Source organism: Indicator indicator, chromosome 9 (assembly GCF_027791375.1).
Source record: "Indicator indicator isolate 239-I01 chromosome 9, UM_Iind_1.1, whole genome shotgun sequence".
In the NCBI taxonomy this organism is placed as follows: Eukaryota; Metazoa; Chordata; class Aves; order Piciformes; family Indicatoridae; genus Indicator; species Indicator indicator.
In genome coordinates, this window is record NC_072018.1 from 37,959,471 (window position 1) to 37,980,530 (window position 21,060).

The following is a 21,060-nucleotide window of genomic DNA, read 5'->3' on the forward strand; positions in this document are numbered from 1 at the left end:
GTAGGGAGGCTCTACAGAGGGACTTGGATAGATTGGATCCATGGCCAGCGTTAACAGCAGGAGCTTCAACAAGGCCAAGCGGCAGGTCCTGCACTTCGGTCACAACAACCCCAAGCAAGGCTACAGGCTTGGGGCAGTGTAAAGCTGGAAAGCTGCTGGCAGAAAGGGACCTGGGGCTGCTAATGGACAAGCAGCTGAATAGGAGCAGGGTGCCCAGGTGGCCAAGAAAGCCAAAGGCATCCTGGCTGGGATTAGAAATGCTGTGTCCAGCAGGAGCAGGGAGGTGATTGTCCCCTAGTACTCAGCTCTGGTGAGGCCTCACCTTGAGTATTATGTCCAGTTTTGGGCAGCTCAATACAAGAGAGATGTGGAGGTGCTGGAGCCAGGGCAGAGGAGGGCAAGGAGAATAAGGCCTGTGAAAGGCCTGGAGAATAAATCTGATGAAGAGAGACTGAAGAAGATGGGGATGGTTAGTCTGGAGAAGAGGAGGCTGAGGGGAGACCTCATTGCTCTCTATAACTACCCAAAAGGAGGTTGTGGAGAGGATGGTGCTGGTCTCTTCTCCCAAGTAATTAGTGACAGAACAAGAGAGAACAGCCTCAAGTTGCATCAAGACAGGTTTAGACTGGACATTAGGAAAAAAAAAAAAATCAGGGAAAGAGTGGTCATTGGCATTGGAATGTGATGCCCAGGGAGGTGGTGGAGTCACCAACCCTGGATGTGTTTAAAGGTGGTTTGGATGTGGTGCTTGGGGCTATGGTTTAGAAGTGACCCTTGTAGAGCAGGGTTAATGGTTCGACTTGGTGGTCCTGGGGGTCTTTTCCAGCCTGAACATTTCTGTGATTCTGTGTTCTACCAGGGGAGGAAGCGCTGCTGCCTCGAAGGCTCACATGGGCGTTTGTCAAAAGAAGCATCCAGAGAGGCCCCCTAACAAGAGTTGGAAAAGTCTGCCCCGCCTCGGTCACCTCAGCCAGCGTGTCCGTGCCCGCCCCGCCGGAAGCCGCTGGACTGGAACAGCGGGCAGCGGGTACGGAGCAGCGGGCACGGGCACGGAGTAGCGGGCACAGGTAAAGAAGCGGGCACGGAGCAGCGGGCGCGGGCACGGCTAAGGCAGCACGCACGGAGCAGCGGGCACGGAGCAGCGGTGGTGGGGTGCGTGAGAGGCAGGGTTCACATCTGCCTTGTGCCATGTCCCCGAAGCTCCGCGGACAGCCTCTGGAGGCATCTCCGTGCCGTTCCTGCTCTTGGTTGTTTCGCCCCACTCTGTGCAGCTCACACCCGTGTGGCTGTCCTCCGTGGGTTCTCGGCACTGTTTATCTGGTGGTCCTGCTGATACCGTCTCCTTACGCGGCGTGCTCAGCTCCTTCCTGTCCAATCTGGGAGGAAAAGCACAGGGTTGTAGAGGTGGGGATCGGTCTGTTCTGTAGAGGAAATGGTCTCAGGTTGCACCAAGGGAAATTTAGGTTGGATATTAGGAGGAATTTCTTGCTGAAGGGGTTCTCAGGTGTTGGAACAGGCTGCCCAGGGCAGTGGTGGTGTCCCCTTCCCTGGAAGTATTTAAAGTGTAGTGCTTAGGCACATGGTTTAGTCAAGGACTTGTCAGTGTTAGGTTAATTGTTGGACTCTATGATCTTAAAGGTCTTTCCGAATCTAGGCAATTCTGTGAAAGCAGTATTCCATCTTGCAGTGGCATCTTTGGCAGCCTCTATGTTCAGCAGAGCTGTTTTTACATCTCACTTTCACTTCTGCCTGCAAGTGTCCAAAAATAGGAGAGATGGTATTTATCAAACAAGTCCTTAGTGATGTTTGTATGGCATAGTGAAGTCTCCAAACTCTGTAGTGGAGAGGGGACGTAAAGTGCAAGGAGCATGGAACAGGTTGGGAGGTAAAATGAGAGAAGGAAGCTTCAGTTCCTTGTTCAGAAACTGGACGGAACAACCCTGAGGAGGGAGGAGCAGGCACACTCTTTCCTTGACATTCTGGAGAAGGTCATGTTCCATTTCAGCCAAAGACACAGGACTGACTCACTCTCCTGGTGTTTCTCAGAAAAAAAACCATCAGTGATCCATCTAATTATTTTTGTTCTCAGGGAAGAACATGTTTTGTGTGGTGCTCTTTTACCAGCTTACCTGCTTTGTGTTTCTACAGTGACCAGGACTGAAGGGAAGTTAAACCATGTCAGAGTTCTGGCTGATTTCTGCCCCAGGAGATAAAACAAATCTACAGGCATGGGAAAGAATGAACACAGTGACATCTAAATCCAACCTATCCAGCAACAGCAAATTCCATATTCCAGACTTGAAGGTAAATGAGGAAGTATTTGTGTATGCGTGATACAGCAGCATTAGCCAGGGCTAAAGATTTTTGGGATAAACAGGGGGTATATCCTTGGGGATCATATGTGGAGAGTAGAGGAAAACTGCGGTTGTGGGATGAGTTGTGTTCAGTCAACTGAAAATTGTTCGGAGCGAGAAGAAGTCATTGTGCTGGAAGCTGAACTTCACACTGGAAGAAGATAGATATAGGTATAGATATAGATGATATAGATGATTGATATAGATGAGTGAAGGTACACAAATGAGTCAACCAATCTATTGCATTCAATGCATTTGCCCAATCGTGAAAGACACACAGTGTTGTACATCTTGGAGCAGCAAGGCAAAGAGAGTAGCTAAGGATCTAGAACCATGTCAGTAAGACTGATGGCAGAAAACAGGGCATTATTCCTTGGGAAATTAATATGTCTGTCTTCAGCGACATTACCCAGCTTCATCTCATCATGTAAATGGGAACAGTATTAATCTGTGATTTAAAAAATATCTTTGTATCATATAATCCTTATTTCATGAGATCTACACTTAATTTGTATGTGTTGCATCAAAGTCAAAGGAGCTGTCACAGGTGCAGAACTTGGTTCCTTGGGGAGCTGCCATCACTTAACAAAGCTACGCTTAGTGCATTCAGGATCTGGCTTTAATCAGAAAAGGTTGTTAACAGTTACAACGTGAGCTATTCCAACAACAGAAGGCTGCAGGTAGAAAGGGACTGTGGCCTGTGCTCAGCTATCACCTCCTGAATTGTCACACAGATGTTTCAGATTGGAATTGGTGCTTTTCACTTCTGCACCTGAGATTGATGTGATTTATACCATCCATGAGCCTTACCCAAATGGTTTTGCTGTGAGTCTGCCAGTGTTAGAAGAAATAAACCATTCACAGTATCTGAAGATGCAACCAGCTCGTTAATATTCTGCTGATTGTTCTATGTAACATTTATCTTTTCTTCTTCAGCTTGGCCCTTCATCATGTTGAGCTGGCAACAGTATGAGAAAAGGTTCAGAAATCCCTTGCAGTACCATAAAGATGTGATGATGACTGTGACAGTGACACAAAAAGCAGATGCTAGTCCTGGAGGAAATGGCTTTGTGGGAGACTTAGTCTTTGGTAGTAGCGAAGAACAGAGACTGCCAGTGGAACAAGTGCCGCTTGCCCTGGCTCGCTGAGGGGCTGGCCTGCGTGCATGTATGTGGTGTGCATTGTGTGTGTGTTTTTGTGTATGCTGTGTGCATTTCTGGTCAGTGTTGATCAGGTTGAAGACCAGTCCTCAGCTTGATGATAGGGGAATGAAAGAAGGAAGGAAGACACTGACTTGTAATCTTCAGACTATGCATACTTCTTCCCCTTGTTGGAAAAGGCTTTTCATGCCCTAGGTCTCGGGTCAGGAAATTGCTGCTGTTTTCCACCAAGTAAATAAAGTTCTGGCAGACTGTGGATCTCACAAGTGCTAAACACAGGTTGGTGCCCATAAGGCTCTGCCAGCAGAAGCTTTAGACTTGTGCATCTTTCACCTACTTCTCATCTTTTGCACAGGTGGGGACACTGGATGCTCTTGTTGGCCTGTCAGATGAGTTGGGAAAACTTGATAGCTTTACTGAAAGGTAATACAGGTTTTATTTACTACCTACAAAAGAGAAACAAACATTGTTTTTATGGGACTGTATGTCCTGGTGCTCACCTTGCTCTGACTCCGTTCAGCGCAGACTGGCGTAAAGTGGAAAGGCTGTCTTTAACCCTTGTGTTGATTGTCATGGAGTCAGCTGAATTGAGTCCATGGTACTTTTGTCTGCACAGCAATCTGTCTGAATGGCAGTGCTAGGAAAGCTGTTTCTCCTGAAAGGAAACTGCTTTAAAAGCTTTGATTTTATTTGATTTAAAAAAAAAAAAAAACCAAAACATTTTCCCACCTCATTCAGAAACTATATTCACAAAATAACATGTAGAGGCTATGAACCCCTTCCTGATCTCATATTCCAAGAATATTTCTGTTGAGGCTTCTGCCCCTTTTCAGCCAGATACAGGAGTTCTAAATAATTAATTCTTTGGAATGAAATCTGGAGTTCTCCCTTTCAGGCTTTTAAACTCCTTGAAAACCAGAATGTTGACTGGCATTTTATCAAACCTACTTGGGCAACGACTCACACAATCTCCTTGCTGATCATTGCCCAGTATGCCTTTTGGGCCAAGCTGACCTGGGTGCACAAAGAATCTTATAGTACAGCAAGAGAAAATATCAGATTGTAAGACACTCCATGGCACAAGGTAGACTTTGTTGCTGAGGCAATGGAAGTATCAGTTTGAGAGACATTCCTCACATAGAATCTTGGTCACTGAGGCATGTGTTAGCTCTCGAACTTTTTTGCTTTTTGTCACCCATCCAGGACTAGTGAGGATTTGCTTGTCTAAATGTGTTTGATAGTACATAGATTCTGTCTGGCAGCTGCCAACATGTACAGAAACACTGATGTGAAATGTTTGTGTGCTAGCTGTGCTGTGCTAGGCAGTTTGGGTAGAAGTAAGCCTGCTAGAAGACATTCTTCTGTAGGATTTCTGTGAGGGTGGTGAGACCCTGGAACAGATTGTTCAGAGAAGTTATGGATGCCCCCTCCCTGAAGTGTTCAAGGCCAGGTCAGATGAGGCCTTGGGCTGGTGGGAGGTGTCCCTGTGGCAGGGGGGTTGGAACTAGATGATCTTTAAGGTCCCTATCAACCCAAACCATTCTATGATTCTGTAATTGAATGTTAAATAGATGCCAAAGGTTTGGTTTCTAAATCAAGGGTTAAAATGCCAAGCACTTGCACTTGGTTGAAGTAAATGGCATCCAAAGGGTTACAAGCCTGTTTAAATGACCTGAGCCTTTATGTTCCTGCTCCTCTGACACTGCCTGCTGCCTGATGAAGTGTTGCTGCATAAACACAGCTGCCAGCAAAGCCAGGCAGTGCAAACCTGTCAGCGCTGCCTGCTGCCAGGACAGCAGAGAAAGGGCAAGCGTTTGCAGGATCTCTTGTTTCCACAGACTTTTACTATTTATTTACACAGGGAAGCAGAAGGGTTTTCTACGTCACTGTGCTAGCATGGAGCTTGCTCATGCTGACCGTCCCCTCACTCACTCTTACCTGGGAACTCTCCAGGTTCCTTGTTTGGTAGAACATTGTTCAGTGGCCTCAAATTGCAGAGGTTTTCCTCCTGCAGTATTTCGGAGGCCTAGCTGGTAGCCTCTTAGACATTAGAGTGTTTGCCATTATCAGAGGGACCTTGACAGGCTTGAGAAGTGGGCCAGTGCCAATCTCATGAAGTTCAACAAAGCCAAGCACAAGGTCCTGGGGTGAGGACAATCCTAAGCACAAATCCAAGCTGGGTGGAGAATGGGTAGAGAGCTGTCCTGAGGAGAAGGACTGAGGAGTGCTGGTTGATGAGAAGCTCAGCATGAGCCAGTAACATGCATTTGTAGCCCAGAAAGCCAGCCATGCCCTGGGCTGCATCAAAAGAAGTGTGCCCAGCAGGTCAAGGGAGGGGATGCTCCTGCTCTGTGCTGGTGAGACCCCAGTTCTGGAGTCCCCAACATAAGTAGGACATGGAACTGTTAGCATGGGCCCAGAGAAGAGAGCTGGAGTACCTCTGCTATGAGGACAGGCTGAGGGAGTTGGGGTTGTTCACCGTGGAGAAGAGAAGGCTTTGGGAAGACTTTAGAGCAGCCTTCCAGCTGGGGAGGGACTTTTGACCAAAATTTGTAGCGACAGGACAAGGGTTGATGGCCTGAAACTGGAAGAAGCTGGATTTACATTAGACAGTAGGAAGAAATTCTTCACTGTGACAGTGATGAGGCATCGAAACAGGCTGCCCAGAGAAGCTGTGGTGGGCTTCAACACTAGAAGTGTTCAAAGCCAGGCTGGATGAGGCCTTGAGCAGCCTGGGCTAGTGGAAGGTGTCTCTGCCCATGGCAGGGGTTTGGCACTGGATGATGTTGAAGGTCTCTTCTAACCCAAAACATTCTATGATTATTTGAACTGCAAATTAACCTGCTCTGCTCCAGAAATGTTTTTGTTTTGTTTATCAGATCATTGCAGCAACTGTTTTGTAGTCCTTGTGTTCCATCACTAACAAAGCTTCTCTCGTTACACCCAAGTGTAATAAAGAAAATAGCCCAGTACATTGGAGAAGTTATGGAGGACTCAAAAGATAAAGTCCAGGAAAATCTTCTGGCCAATGGAGGTAGGTGCAGTGAATGTGTTTTTTAATGCCTTGATGCTGCTTTTGTTTGCTTCAGAATATGAACATGTGGGACTGAAACATACGTTACAAAGGACAGCCACCCACAGAAGTTTTAAAGAGCACATCTAGCCTGCTTCCATTTTTGTCAAATCTAGCAGAAGCTTTGTCCAGCACCAGCTTTGCTTCCAGCAGTGTTGGGCATCTGGTACTGATCTAGTTTCTAACACCAGAGCTAAGGAGTGAAGAGACATTCTTCACTCCAAGAATGACCGCTAGCACCTTGCTGTCCCCTCTATGGGCTTGATCTCTTACAGGCAGCTAAGTCTCACTCTGCATGGCTGCCTGGCACCTGTCAGTGGTCTGTAGTGCCTTGCCTTCCCTTCTGAAGTGCTGGGGTAGGTCACCTTGTGGATTTCTGACACCACAGGTGAAAGTGTGAGGTGGCAGCTCCACAACACGGAGCCAGGACTGCACTCAGGGTCATTCTAGGGGCCAACAGGACATGCATGTGCTGCTGATGTCAGGAGGAAATGTCCTCCTGTGGTGTCCTGCCCTGGCTGGCAGCAGTTGTGTAGCAGAACAGTGGCAGCAAGGGTGCTTCTGCCTTACTGCACAGTCCCTTGCACCACCTCTAAGTAGTCAATGCAGGACTTGTATAACCTGCAGGAACTAATGTTCCCCTTTTGTTATTTAATATGGTAATCAAGGCCCTAAAAGGAGCCTGTGTCAATAGCAAAATTAATATTTAGAAACTGATGGCTCCTAGATCTCCATGTGTTTGGTAGACTCTGAGTGTGTTTCAGAGCAAATTCCTCCCCAGCCACCCTGGAAGAGCAGAACAAAAAGGGGTGTGTTGCACATTGCAGGCTTGCACAGTGAACTTTTAAATGAGCTGAGTGCATGTCTTTTGGAACTGTCCTTGCATGACATAACACTGACATTTGAAGAGCACAGGTGCTCAGCAAGTGCAATAATCCCACTTGTGTTTCAGGACTAAAGGATAAAATGAAATGTCTCAAAAGTATGTTGAGGATTGATGGTTGCAGTGTTGTTACAAGCATGCATTTGTGTGTATTAGAGCTAGAGACAACTCTTGGTCTGGTTGTAGAGATAGTGATCAGGTTACGATGGATTTCTCAAGTAACTACCTCGTAGCTTGCTCACCATATCCTTATGACTCGAGAAATAACAGGTTTCACTTATTTCCTTTCTTTCATTTTTCTACACCTTTCTCCTTTCCTATCAGCTCTGCATGTGCTGTAATAGAAGGATGTGGAAATGACTCTTTTTGTGCTACTAACTTCTATCCTCTGTCTAGATTTGGTCATGCAAACATGTCACATTAAACTAAGACATTAGCTTTCCAAGGTTATGGACTGCATCTTAAGAAACTCAGTCAGCTTTAGCATACGAGGATTCCTTTAATAAATTCCAGTGTTATTCTTCACAAGCAGCAGCAACTTTGCTGTACAAATTCCTCCTCCTCCCCTTTCTGCTTGGCAAAAGGACCCTGTCTATGTTTAGCCCATATCTGGAGCTAAACTATGCTGGGTGCTCTATCATCCAGTGACCCGTCTCCATCAAAGAAGGGGAACCAGGAAAGGAGAGGACAGCTGCGGGTTGAAATGAAAATGGATTTAATGAAACAGCAAAACTAGTGCCAATGCCAACACAAAGTACACAAATTATACTCACCTTGGTGAGCATAGGGCAGTCACAATAACTAGGACAGCAGAAGGAAGAGGAGCAGGATCAGAAAGAGCCCAAGCAGGAGAAGCCCCTGTGCTCAGCAAACGCCCCCCCTTCATGATGAGAGTGATGCTCATGGTCTGGGACACAACCAACTTAAGTAAGCTGCCCTGGCTGATGGCAAACCCATGTGGCCTGCAGCCCATGGCTGGCCTGGGATTCTACCTCTGTGAAACCAGGACAAACCCTGTAGCTGAAGACTTCTTCGAGGTCATTAAGTCAGAAACAAAATGATAAGATCTGAGTTCTTGCTGCATGGTTCTGTTTCAGACTATTAGACCAGCCCGTCTCAGATTTTGGTTGAAGTGAGACAATAAGAGTTTTCTGATTTTAACAAGTTTGGTGGCTGTGTCTGGCAGTTTTTTGGTTAGATTTATGTGGAGAAAAAGGCACGGTGCTAGAAAAAAACAGCACTTTTGGTTAAGAGGACACACACTGCTTTCCAGGGGGCAGCAGCTGGAAGCGGCCATGTGAAGATGTCTCTCTTAAAGAGGGAAATATGTCTTTGTGTAGCAAAGGAAACTGTAGTGTATGGCAGCAGCAGGAAACACTTCCTTGCTTATGACAGAACAAAAGATATGAAATGTAAGTACAGCTTTTATTCAACAATTGGGACCAAATTCTTTTCCATTGATAGTAAACCCAAATTAATTTTAAACTTTGGTGAGTGGTGGAATAGCTTCATTCTTTATACTGAGTCCCCAAAAAAGTAAAATGGGAAGCATAAGAATTTTTTTGCATTTTGAAAGGAAAATATTTGGCATTCCCTCTTAGAGCTGTGTGAGTAAAATGAGCATTACCAGAGAGTCAGGCTGAGTGCATTGGGGTAGACAGAAAGCCTCTGTCCTTGATGGGCAGCTTTGTGAAGTGACTGGACAGGTTCCATAAATGAGAGGGGTGCCATTCCAGCATCAGGCTGCTTGGACTGCCTGATGTTTTAAGCTCAGTTCTGCTGGTGTGCTCGCAGCAGTTTGTGTCACCCCTAAGATCAGGCTGCTCAGCTGAACTGCATCAGTGCCAGAGCACTGCTCAGGAATGAACCCATAAAGCAGGCTGAGAACTCACACTGTGTTTAACTGCCTAGCATTTGAGTTCTGCTGAGATTCAGGGCATGCAAGGATAGAAAGCACATACCTAGGTCTTCAGGAGCTTTAAAGAACCTGTGCATACACTTCCTCCACACATCACAGTAATGCCACACTCTGAAAGTTTCATTCCTCTCGAATTCAGCAAAGCCTAAGCAAGAAACCCTGGAAGAGAGGCTGCAGGATGAAATCCCTGTGTCTTATATCCTGTGCTGAAAATGGGCTCCATGAACTTTGTAGCTCAAGCATTTTTGACCTCTCTGCCTTTTCCCCAGAGACCATGAGCAAGCACTTCCAGAGAGCTGTGCCCACAGGAGCTGTGATAGCTCTCCCTACCTTCTGCAGTTTTACTCCCTTTCCACACCCTCCCTGTGCAGCAGAATTTGCTGATTCCCAAGCAGAGCTTAGCAGGGAGGATTAGATCTTTGCCTTGCAACCCTTGCCCCCTGCTTGTGGGGGAGATTTATACAGCTGTAGTTTTAGAAAGAGGGAGAGAACATGGTTGTGTGATGCCCTCTGCCTCCCAGGCAGATTATTCCTTGCCAAGAGGCAGATTTCCTCCTAGCATGAGACTTTCCATGCTTTGGAAATCCAATATGGTAAACTGACTCTGGTGGGGTGAGAGAAGCCCATGGAAAGGATAGCACTCTCCTTCCAAGGGTATTCAGTATCACAGCACACAGGGTGGTACCCTCAGCCTGGCAGTATGGCAATTACACAACTTTTCACCTTCCTTCTCATGCATCTCAGTTCATAAGGTTTCTCCCCCACACTGGGAGTCCAGTCCAGGTGGAGTTGTGCTCAAGAGGTTGCTGTGGAACTGAATGGATTCTCTGGACAAGGCAGTAAAGAACACTGAACAGCCCCAGTGTGCCCCTCCTTTGACTTGGCACCTGGAGCTTGTTTTGCTCCACATCTGCCCAGAGCAGCTTCCCAGATACTCTCCATGGTTGCCTCCTGGTCTGGAAGAAAGCCCACCACCCTGCAGGTGACAGTGCCTCAAGCCCCTTTGGGCATTGAGACCCTGCTTGCTGCCTTCCTGCAGCCTCCCTAAGCTGCAGCAGGACAGTGCCAGCCCCTTTGCTGCTTGTGGCAGGACGTGTGACACTATCCCATTCTATAAAGTTGCCCAAGAACACTGCCTAGGAGTATTTGGCATCCTAAGGGCTCTCAGGACTTAGGCAAAGAGCTGCCTGGTGTCGTGAGCTGCTAGAGGAGAGTTTGCCATTTGGTACCATAACATACCAAGCCTTAATATTTCTAATGTTAAGGACCCTTGATCTTCAGAGCAAAAGCAGCATGATCCTGCCCTAGGAGCTGGGTGTCATATGCGTCATCTCCCCTTGAGTCTGCAAAGAAGCCATGGCTCCATGTGGTCTGAAGGTGCCTCGTCTGGGGGAGGGGGGCACTGCATGCACAGGTGTGCATGTCTGTGGTTGGATCTGGTGACTGGATCTATCCATTTGGAGACACACCACATAGCTCTGTGTGCAAAGTCATCACACACGGGTTTGTTTGCTAATGAGTGAGAGACTGAATCACAGAGAAGGGACATGAGCTGCACACCTACAACCCAGCAGTGCTGCTGGTCCCGAGCAGTGTTTTTCTGATAGCCCTTGCTGGGGTTAAATCTAGGTTGAGTTGCTTGAAGCTCTTTCTGCTGTGAAAAAGAATGGCTGCATGTTGCTGTGTCCTGCTGACACATCTGTTGCAGTGACACTTGTTCTGGATCAGATTCCTGTGAGGATTCAGAAGTGGGCTTCTGGTTCGCTCACATCTCGAATGTTAATCAAAGTTACATCTGGGCTATAGGTTGGGACTGCTACCCAAACTTTGACCTGCCATCTGCTCAGCTAACTGCTGTCCTGCACCTCTTTGCATTTTCAGTCGACCTAATTAGCTACCTGACACGGTTTGAGTGGGACATGGCCAAGTATCCGATAAAGCAGCCACTGAAGAACATATCAGAGGCGCTAGCAAAGGTAAACTGTGCTCCAGACTTTAAGATGTCAGCATGAGGAACCATATCTTGTGGTAGGCTTTGATCCCTCCTCTTATGGCAGTCAGTGAGAGCTTTGCCTTTGGTGTGGGCAGGAACAGGGCACACAGTGCCTTCTGAAGCAGCTGATGTAATTTCTGCTGTACTAATAGTGGTGCATGTACTGAAACCCATCTGGGCTGTGAGTGGTGGCACTTTACCAGAGGTACTAGAGAACGCTGATGTGGTTTCCACACTTTAGCCCCCTCCATTTTAACATTTATTTATATATATACACTGCCATACTATTCTCCATTTTGGAGTGGAATTGTTGGCCTGAGATTAAATCAAAGGCCTTGCAGCTGGATGAGTTGTTCACACTGTCAGTTCCTCTGGAGAGATGCAGGCTGTTGTTCAATACAGACACCAAATGGCAGGGTGCCCGTGCTCCTGAGACACAGCTGTAACCCACAGAGCCACAGCCCAGCCCTGCAGGGAGCTCTGGCCCCTCAGGCAGCTGGTTTGGTGAGAGGCTGGCAGCTTGTCCTCGCCCTCAGGTGGGGGAGGGCGTGAGGACCTTGCCGCAAGCACTGAGGTGTTTTGTTCTGTTTCAGCAAGTGACTCAAATAGAAGCAGACCTAAAGACCAGATCAGCTGCCTACAACAACATCAAAGGAAATCTGCAAAGCCTGGAGAAAAGAACTGTGTAAGTATGGCAGCTGATGTTCAGCTGTGGAGTGTGGATACAGGGGAGGACAGGGCATGCTCACACTGCTACTCTGCACTGGGTGACTTCCATGCTGCTGGGAACAAACTTTTCTGGCTTTAGGACATGCTGAGCCTGTACAGACCCAGGGAGAGCTGAGCGGGGCAAGGGAGCTGGTGTGATCAGCTCAGGGACACTGCAATTCCTATCAGGATTCCCGGCAGTGTGAGCAGACTTGAAAGAATCAAGCTCTGTATTGCTCCAAGGAGATTTCGGAATCAGAAATTAGATGAACTGGGTCACCTGGTGGATTCCTTTGCAAACCTCTGCTGCTTCCTCTGTTCTCAACAGCATTTCGACGGCTCCTAAAGGAAGCAGCTCTGTCTTGCTGGTTCCCACATCTTACCAGCATCCCACTTAGATTTTCTGTGGTCTTTACCTATGTCAGTGCTGATACCTGGAAAGAATAGTAAATTTCAGTAAGTAGTAAATATAAAGCAATTTAGATGATACTGTGCAAGCCTTCATCCAACACATGCCCACATGTGCCACTCTTCCCAACGCAGGCCCCTGACACAGGTCCTGGCATCCCTGCCCCTGCAGCCAGCCAGGCTGGCAGCCTGCCTAGGAACCAATTTTGACCCAAGGCAGATACTCACAAGGACTCAAACCAAACTCCAGGGTGGTTGGAATTTTGTTCTGAATCATAGAATGCACTGGGTTGGAAGTGGTCATCTAGCCCATTCTTCCTGCAGTAAGTAGGGACAACCCCAACTACATCAGGTTGCTCAGAGACCCATCAAGGCTGACCTTGCATGCCTCCAGGGACCTGTCCAGTGCTCTATCACCCTCACAGTAAAGAAATTACTCCTAATGTCCAACCTAAATCTACCCTTTTGTCCTAGTGCTACATGACTTTGCAGAGTCCCTCCCCAGCTTTCTTGTAGGGACGTGGAGCTAAAATGACTAAGCCTGGCACTGACTCTACCGAAACCCACCTGAAACCACAGTAAAAATACTTCCATGTGGTGATTCAGAATGAGTTTGTCAAAACACCTCTACCCCTCATGGAGACCTGCTCAACATGAGGACTGCAGTGACCATGAGGTTCAGCATAGCCATATCACAGTTAGCTATGCCACTCTCTGCTGAGTTCCTGGGTCCAGGCCTATCTTCTCACTGTCCCACCTACCTTTAAACACAGCATGTCTGGTGTCTACCAGTGCCAACTTGCTGGGTTGCACAAACATCTAATAAGATGTTACTGGCCAGTTAATTAATGCTTAGACTGGCACAGCAAACCTCAAACCAAAAACTGCTGGTTTAGGTCCTTCTTCACTCCTACCCAGTGCCCATACTCACCTAGTGCTTACCAGCCACGTCTGGCCAGCCCCAGCTGCCTGTGCTTTCTAGGTGTGCAGCACTAGTGGGACTTACTGTGAGTAAGTAGGCTTGGTCTGTGAAGAGATCTGCTCCTGCAGGTCCCACCCGTGCATGAGCCTGCTGCTCCCACTGTCCTTCAGCTGGAAGTCTGTGTAGTTGTCCACAGCAGTCCAGCTGTACCAGGGCTGCTTTGATGGCTTAGGTCCATACTACTAAAGCATGGTCACAGGCATCTCAGAAGGCATCCAGAGAAAGCAGGTGCCTCCCACAAGGTGCAGCCAGGACCAGGGGTGGGATGGGAGCTTCAGATGTGCACTTCTCAAGTGCCTATGTCCTTACTGCAGAAACAACAGTAGCAGACCGTGTGGCTTCACACAAAGGGCATAAACTAGTGCTACCTACCACTGTTCTGCCATTGGCTTGAGTTGCTTTTTAATTATTTTGCAAGTAAATGGCCATTTTAGAAATGTAGACAGCCCTCTCCTTCCTGACCCCAGTATACACCCACAGTACACCACCTCCAGCCTGCTGCTGCTAGGTTCCTGCTGATGGTATTTTCCCTGTGTCTTCTTCACCACAGGGGGAACCTGCTGACCCGGACCCTGGTGGACATTGTGCACAAAGAGGACTTTGTTCTAAACTCTGAGTATCTGATCACGCTGCTCGTCGTGGTGCCAAAGTAAGGTGCTGGTGCGGGCACTCTGCATGGTGCTGAGCTTCAGGCCTCACAGCAGATCCCAGCCCTGCTGGTCAGACTGGGGCAGCCCATCAGCGCCATGGCTGAGGCCTGGGTGGAGCTGCTAGCAAAGAGGAAAGAACAGTTGCTGCCAAGGGTGGTGCTGGCACAAAAGAAAGAAACAAACACTGCTCCAAACTCAAAGCAGAAGAGAATCAGGATGGAAGTTTTTAATGGTTACAGAGTGGGTTCTCACACAGCCCCCTGGTAGGAATAGTGTGAGTTATAAAACTAGGAAGCCAGATGCTTACTGGAGCCGAGCCAGTTTATAAACGAAGCTAAACGAGGCCTCTGCTGGCCATGCATTTGTAGGTGCCTGCACCAGGATGGCTGCCATCCTGCCAGCTGTGAAGCTGGCCATGTCTTTTTCAGCAGCCTGCAGAAAACTTCTCTCCGTAGCTCCATCTCAACACAGACACAGTACCATCACTTTTCTGTCTGTGAAAACCATGTTACAAAAAGCTTTCTCACTGAGGTAGGTTTGAGTTGATTATCTGCATGTGCTGTCAGGTTCACTCTGTAGATAGACTTCACAGACTTACCCTCCTGACCCCTTTCTCCCAGTGGTGACACTTGTCACGTTTGCAGTGTAGCACCGGATCAGCTCTGGGATTGCACATAGCAGATGCACCACACCTGTCTGTGGAGAAAGGGGAGGTGTGCAGGGCGTCAAGAATCACATAATAGTAGGGGCTGGAAGGGACCCTTGGAGATCATCTAGTCCAACCTCCCTGCTAACACAGCTACACCTAGACCAGGTAACACAGGAATGTGTCCAGGCAGGTTTTGAAAGCGTCCAGAGAAGGAGACTCCACAACCTCTCTGGGCAGCCTTACACCAAAGTTTCTCCTTAAAGTTCAAGTGAAATGTTCCAAGGTCCTGAAACATTCCCCTTGTACTCAGCACTGGTAAGACTACACCTTGAGTACTGTGTTCAGTTTTGGGGCACCTCACTCCAAGAATGACACTGAAGTGCTGGAGCATTCCAGAGAAGGGCAATGAAGTTGGAGAAGGATCTGGAGAACAGGGCTGGGGAGGAGCAGCTGAGGGACCTGGGGGGGTGTTTAGCCTGAAGAAAACAAGGCAGAGGGGAGACCTGGTTCTCTACAACTCACTGAAAGGAGGTTGGAGACAGGTGGGGCTTGGTCTCTTCTCCCTGTCCCTGGTTAAGACAGAGTGATTGGCCTCTAGCTGCAAAGGGGCAGGGATGGGGGTGTGTGGTGAGGTGGGTAAGTTGGACATTACAAGAAACTTTTTGACTGGAAGGGTTCTCAAAGCCTGGCATAGGCTGTCCAGGGAGGTGGCTGGATCCCTGTCCCTGGAGGTGTTTCCAAGAGGCAGAGATAGGGTGTTGAGGGCCATGGGTTAGCCCCAGCCTTGGTAGACCAAGAAAACGGTTGGACTGGATGATCTGAAAGGGCTTCTCCAAATGATTCTATAGGACACTGTGTGGCAAGCCATGTTCTTCCCACCATCAGCTTCCCACTCTGGGTCCTTCCTCATGCTGAGACCCAGTGTTAAGGATTGAGGGACACACCTCCCAGGCTGCTGACTGGGGCAGCCTTCATGTATCTGACTCACATAAGCCAGCAGGCAGTGCTCCCACCCTTTAAGCCATTAGCTTAACGACCTGCATGCCTCAAAGCATTTGCTGCCCAGTCTGCAGCGTTTGTTTACCCTGCTTGCTCTTGTGTGGCTCCAAGGTCAAGCTACGCACAGTGGCAGAAGACGTACGAATCCCTCTCCGACATGGTAGTGCCTCGCTCCACCAAGTAAGTGACATTCCCAGTTAAGGTCCCTGTTTGTTTCAGAGCTCTCTGCCAATATTTCAGCCCCTCAGATTGCTGGATCCTGGAAGGACTCACTTGTCTAACATGTGGGCTCTGTATTCACACAGAGATCTGTTCAGTCTCAGTCTAAATTGAAATCAGAAATTCCTCTGTTGAAGGGAAGTGGAGGAGAAAGAAAAAAAGTAATCATCACATTTTCCTTTTTTTCTAAGTCAGTTAGTTCTTCCTACTTTCAAACAGGGCCCTTGCTTTTTGTGTGCAAGAGAGAAATGATTTGTTGCAGTCATGCAGCCAGAGTTCAGCCACTCAGCTTTGTGGACAGGAGTTTGTACAGGGACCAGACACTGCCTTGGCCTTTTCAGTTGGTATCATTCACTGTACAGGTATTTGCATTAGCAAACACCAGATGAACTTATCCTTTCACCTGAAGTGATGAAATCCTTCCTAGGAATTCAGTATTTCACTGCTCAAGTATTTCACAGTCTCAAGTTGTGCCAGGGGAGGTATAGGCTGGATATTAGGTGGAAGTTCTTCACAGAGAGGGTGATTGCCCATTGGAATGGGCTGCCCAGGGAGGTGGTGGAGTCACCATCACTGGAGAGGTTCAAGAGGAGACTGGATGAGGCACTTAGTGCCATGGTCTGGTTGATTGCTTAGGGCTGGGTGATAGGTTGGACTGGATGATCTTGGAGGTCTCTTCCAACCTGGTTGATTCTCTGATTCTACGATTCTATGCTTACCTCATGTACACCATGAGGTCCTGCCCAGGCTGCAAGAGGTGACCTGAATATTCTCTGAAATGGAAGAAGGTCCAAGGCCTGCATCAAAAGAAGTCTGACCAGCAGGACACAGGAAGTGATTCTGCTTGGATGAGATCACACCTGGAGTACTGTGTCCAGCTCTGGGGCCCTCAGCACAAAAAGGACATGGACCTGCTGGAGAGGGCTCAGAGGGGACCATGAAGATGATCAGAGGGCTGGAGAACCTTCCTATAGGGATAGGATGGGAGAGTTGAGGTTCAGCCTGGAGAAGGCTCCAGGGAGACCTTAGAACAGCCTTCCAGTACCTGAAGGGGCTCCAGGAGACCTGGGGAGGGACTTTTGACAAGGGCTGAGAGTGACAGGAAGAGGAACAACGGCTTTGAGCTAGAAGAGGGGAGACAGACTGGAGATAAGAACTTCTTTGCAATGAGGGTGTGGAGACACTGGAACAGGTTGCCCAGGGAGGCTGTGGCTGCCTTCTCCCTGGAGATGTTCAAGACCAGGTTGGATGAGGCCTTGAGCCACGTGGGCTGGTGGGAGGTGTCCCTGCCCATGGCAGGGGGTTGGAACTGCATATTCTTTAAGGTCCTTCCAACCCAAACCATTCTATGAAATGGAAAGCATGATGAGAGAAGACAGCTGTTTGCTGCTGTCCCTCTCAAAACCACAAGTGCATGGGAAGTTAACAGACAAATCAGATGAGTAGAACCCCTGTGTACTGCCATAAACTCAGGAAGTTAAATCCTGGGAGTTATACGCTGGAGGTGATGTGGCTCATGCTAGACAAGTCTTTGTTCCCTGTTTCGGTCACAGCAGTTCTTAAAAGCCAGGTGTTGCTCAGTACCATTGATGAGGAACAGAACTGCAGGAGAAGGTGAAGGCACAAGGGATTTGCCATGTCAAATCACAGCAGTGGACTTTCCTCCCACAGAATGATTGCTGAGGATGCAGAGGGAGGACTCTTCACCGTGACCCTGTTTAGAAAAGTGATGGATGACTTCAAGGCCAAAGCCAGGGAGAACCGGTAAGAACACTGACTGCTAGGCAGGGCAGGCTCACAAGCAGATGATGGGGGTAAGGTGAGGCTTCTTCTGTGTGCAGTACAACTGAATCCATTGCTGCCTTTTAGGACTTCTGTACTGCTGAGGCTGCTGGCTGGCCCTAAGGCTGCTGAGAAGGCAGGGTGAGAGGGAATGGTGATTCTGTTCCTTAAGCACCAAAGTACAGACCCTGGAAGTGTCTTTCCTGCTCTCATGCTAGTGACAGCAGGCAGCTTGCTTTCTGGGGGTCATTTCCACTCCCCGGGGCAAGCAACTGTGAAAGATCCCACACCTGCTTCTCTAGAGGCAGAAGAAATGAAGGTGCATATTGCCTGGACTGTGACTGGTGAGAGCAAATCTCATTTCACTGCAGGTTCGCTGTTCGAGAATTTTATTTTGATGAGAAGGAACTGAAATGTGAAAAGGAAGAGCTGCTGAAATTAGCTTCTGATAAGAAACAACAGTATGTAAGTAGAACATCCAGTTGACAGCCCATGACAGCCTCTGCATATCTCCCTCAAATGGCTTCATGGTTCCAACAGACTCCTGTGAGCTCCATTAGCCCAGAAAACTGAGGCACAGTACAGATGACAATTTGCCCAAGGTTGCTTACAGTTTCTGATAAACTGGGAGCCATGGCAAGGCTGCCCGAGAATGATCTCAGCAGTCCATGACAGCTTCAAAGGTGTCAGCTGTGGAGCTGCTTCACACAGCCAGGGGAACATAGCACTGCTGTTTGTTCTGATAGGGCCCACTGCTGCGCTGGCTGAAAGTGAACTTCAGTGAAGCATTTGTGGCTTGGATTCACGTGAAAGCCTTGAGAGTCTTTGTTGAATCTGTTCTGAGGTAAGTGGGTAAAGATGCACAGCTTGCTTCCTGGGGCAGTTCCTTTGTGGGAGGGAACATCCCTTGGACACCTCCGTCCATGAGATCATGAGAGATAAGAGGACCATAAAAAAGGTGACAGGAGTTGATGAAAAACAGTCCTTTGGGGACACTGACAGGGAAGTGTAAACCTGACAAATGTTTAGTTGCCTTCTGGCTTCAGAAAGAAAACAGCTTCAGATAAAGTGGCAGCACCCCACCACAGATGGTCTCTGCACTGCCCTGTCAGCTAGCATGCCAGGAGACTGAGTGAGAAGGGCAGGAGCAGGAAGGTGCCCACTGCCAGCAGCTGACTCCATGTGCTGATGTGTTTCAAGGTATGGCCTCCCTGTGAATTTCCAAGCAATGCTGCTGCAGCCAAATAGGAAGTCTATGAAACGCCTGAGAGATGTCCTGAATGTGGTCTTCAAACACCTGGATGAAGTTGCAGCAGCAAGTATAATGGACGTAGGTATTTGGACTGCAAATGCTGCAGCTAGCCACAGCTAAGCCACAGGAACACTTCCACCACCCCATGTGGCTGAAGCACACCTCACAGCTTGCAGTGCTAGGAGCCCTGGACGCAGCTGTTGTTGTCCTTGGTGCTTATGGATTGGGTTAAGGTCACAGGTAGGCTCAGGTTATGATGGAGAGGCACAGACATTGCTTACCTGATCTGGTGAAGCAAGATGCTTACAGCTGCTCAGTTATGGCAGTTCCTCTAGGTAAAAAGCTTCAGGTTGCCTATAAATATTCAAATCGACACAAGCAAGAACAATGAATTCAGAACTCAGTGGTAGGACTGCCATACCTCTGCTCCTTGTGAAAAGCTGTCACTGTGCTGGCTCACTTCCTCCCCACATCCTGAGTGCACAACCAATTTAGGATAAACCAGCAGGCACTGAAACAGCCCAAACCCAAACTCAGTGCATGAAGGGAGGAGAAAGAAATTAGCTGCTCTGGGGCTCAACCACGTAAAAATGCTACGTTGATAAAGTTGCAACCAAGCATGATTTCTCAATGCCAACTGCTTTAGGCAGCCTGCAAACACCAAGCAAACACAGATTCTCAGTGGTGAATTCCTCATCTTAAGCACAGCAAATACAAAACTACACTCCCCATTTGGAAGAGAAGTGCAAAAGCAAATCATTGGAGCTTGGAACTGTGCAACAGTTTGTTGCCTGGTACTAAAGTCATATTATTTCCTTTTGCAGCCTGGCATGGACATCCCTGGTTTACAACTGAGCAATCAAGAATACTATCCTTATGTCTATTTCAAGATTGACCTCAGTCTTCTTGACTAGCCTCAAATTGCTCAAGCTTCATCTACGAATTATCGAGACACTCAATGTTACAGTAAAGCAATCTTTAGCTGCTGAAAGTCAAATTAAAACACAGATGCTGTTGCAAGATAATTTTGTAAGGTCTTCCAACCACTTGCAGTAATGCTTACAGTGACTTCCACATAAATATCTGTTGCTCATAGTTGTACAGAAACATCTTTCATAGGCAGGAGTTACTATGGTAGTATTTATTTTTTTGTTTTGCAAGTTACAAAGATGGAATATCTATTGGACTTGAAATAAAACAGTAAAAGTGTGGTGGCTAATGGATCCACTAGGTGTACACAGTCCTGTCTTTCTAACAAAGCAAACTTAAATAGTAATTTAAAAAAGCAAATAAAAGTAGAAAGCATCAGAGCAAAACCCAGTTTTAACTAAAAGAAAAAAAAAGCTGAAGAAAGATCCTGAAGATTGCTGTGGAACTTACTGCAGTATGACTTACAGTCCCAAGTGCTGGTTAAGTCACACTTCAGTCAGAACAGTTCCGTTACGTCTCATCTGCTGGGATGACAGAATTGGAGCACACTCCCTGCACCAAATCCACAAATCACTGCTTGCTGCCTGTGGCTCTTACGCTGCCTTTCACAGGGGTGAGATAGGGGACATCTCTTACAGACATCAGGTGACAAACACTCACATGAAGTTATTTCCTTGAAAGGAAGGGGAACTTGCAGCTTTCATCTCTTGCTTATGAATAAGCCACTCACATGAGGGTCACTAGACACCGATACACAAGACATGGAGAACAAAATGTGGGCGCATTTTCATTAAAAAAGCAGCAGTAACTGTCCCCCTTCCCCATCCTGATTCCTCTTCCAAGGAAATAGCAATTTCCAATCAAGACAATGCCAGACGGGAAGTGAAGAAATGTTACCCAATTTGCTGGAGACAGCACCATGGTGTTTTTCTGTTAGCACCCGGAAATCCTCACACACTAAAATGTGTGAGGATTCAGCTTCATCATTAATCACGGGGAAAAGGCCAACAGCTCCCAGAGCTCCCACTGCAGCAGCAGCTCCACTTCCACTGAATTATTGGTCGTGTGAAGTCTGGCGCAAAGCAAGCCCCTGAGAAGGA

At 47.8% G+C, this 21,060-nt stretch overlaps 1 protein-coding gene across 2 annotated transcripts; it reads left to right on the top strand.

The window, feature by feature from the left end:
* The first annotated feature begins 2,175 nt into the window (after positions 1–2,175).
* On the top strand, positions 2,176–20,802 carry ATP6V1C2 (ATPase H+ transporting V1 subunit C2). 2 transcript variants are annotated; one of them, XM_054383886.1, is made up of 13 exons: positions 2,176–2,304; positions 3,870–3,937; positions 6,463–6,548; positions 7,540–7,569; positions 11,270–11,364; positions 11,975–12,066; positions 14,030–14,128; positions 15,889–15,957; positions 17,668–17,760; positions 18,150–18,243; positions 18,525–18,622; positions 18,979–19,108; positions 19,855–20,802. In XM_054383886.1, the coding sequence occupies exons 1-13, from the start codon at positions 2,176–2,178 to the stop codon at positions 19,942–19,944; spliced, it is 1,173 nt and encodes a 390-aa protein (XP_054239861.1). In that variant the 3' UTR covers positions 19,945–20,802. The 2 variants fall into 2 exon arrangements, with proteins under 2 accessions (XP_054239861.1, XP_054239860.1); XM_054383885.1 differs by lacking the exon at positions 7,540–7,569.
* Positions 20,803–21,060: the final 258 nt, after the last annotated feature.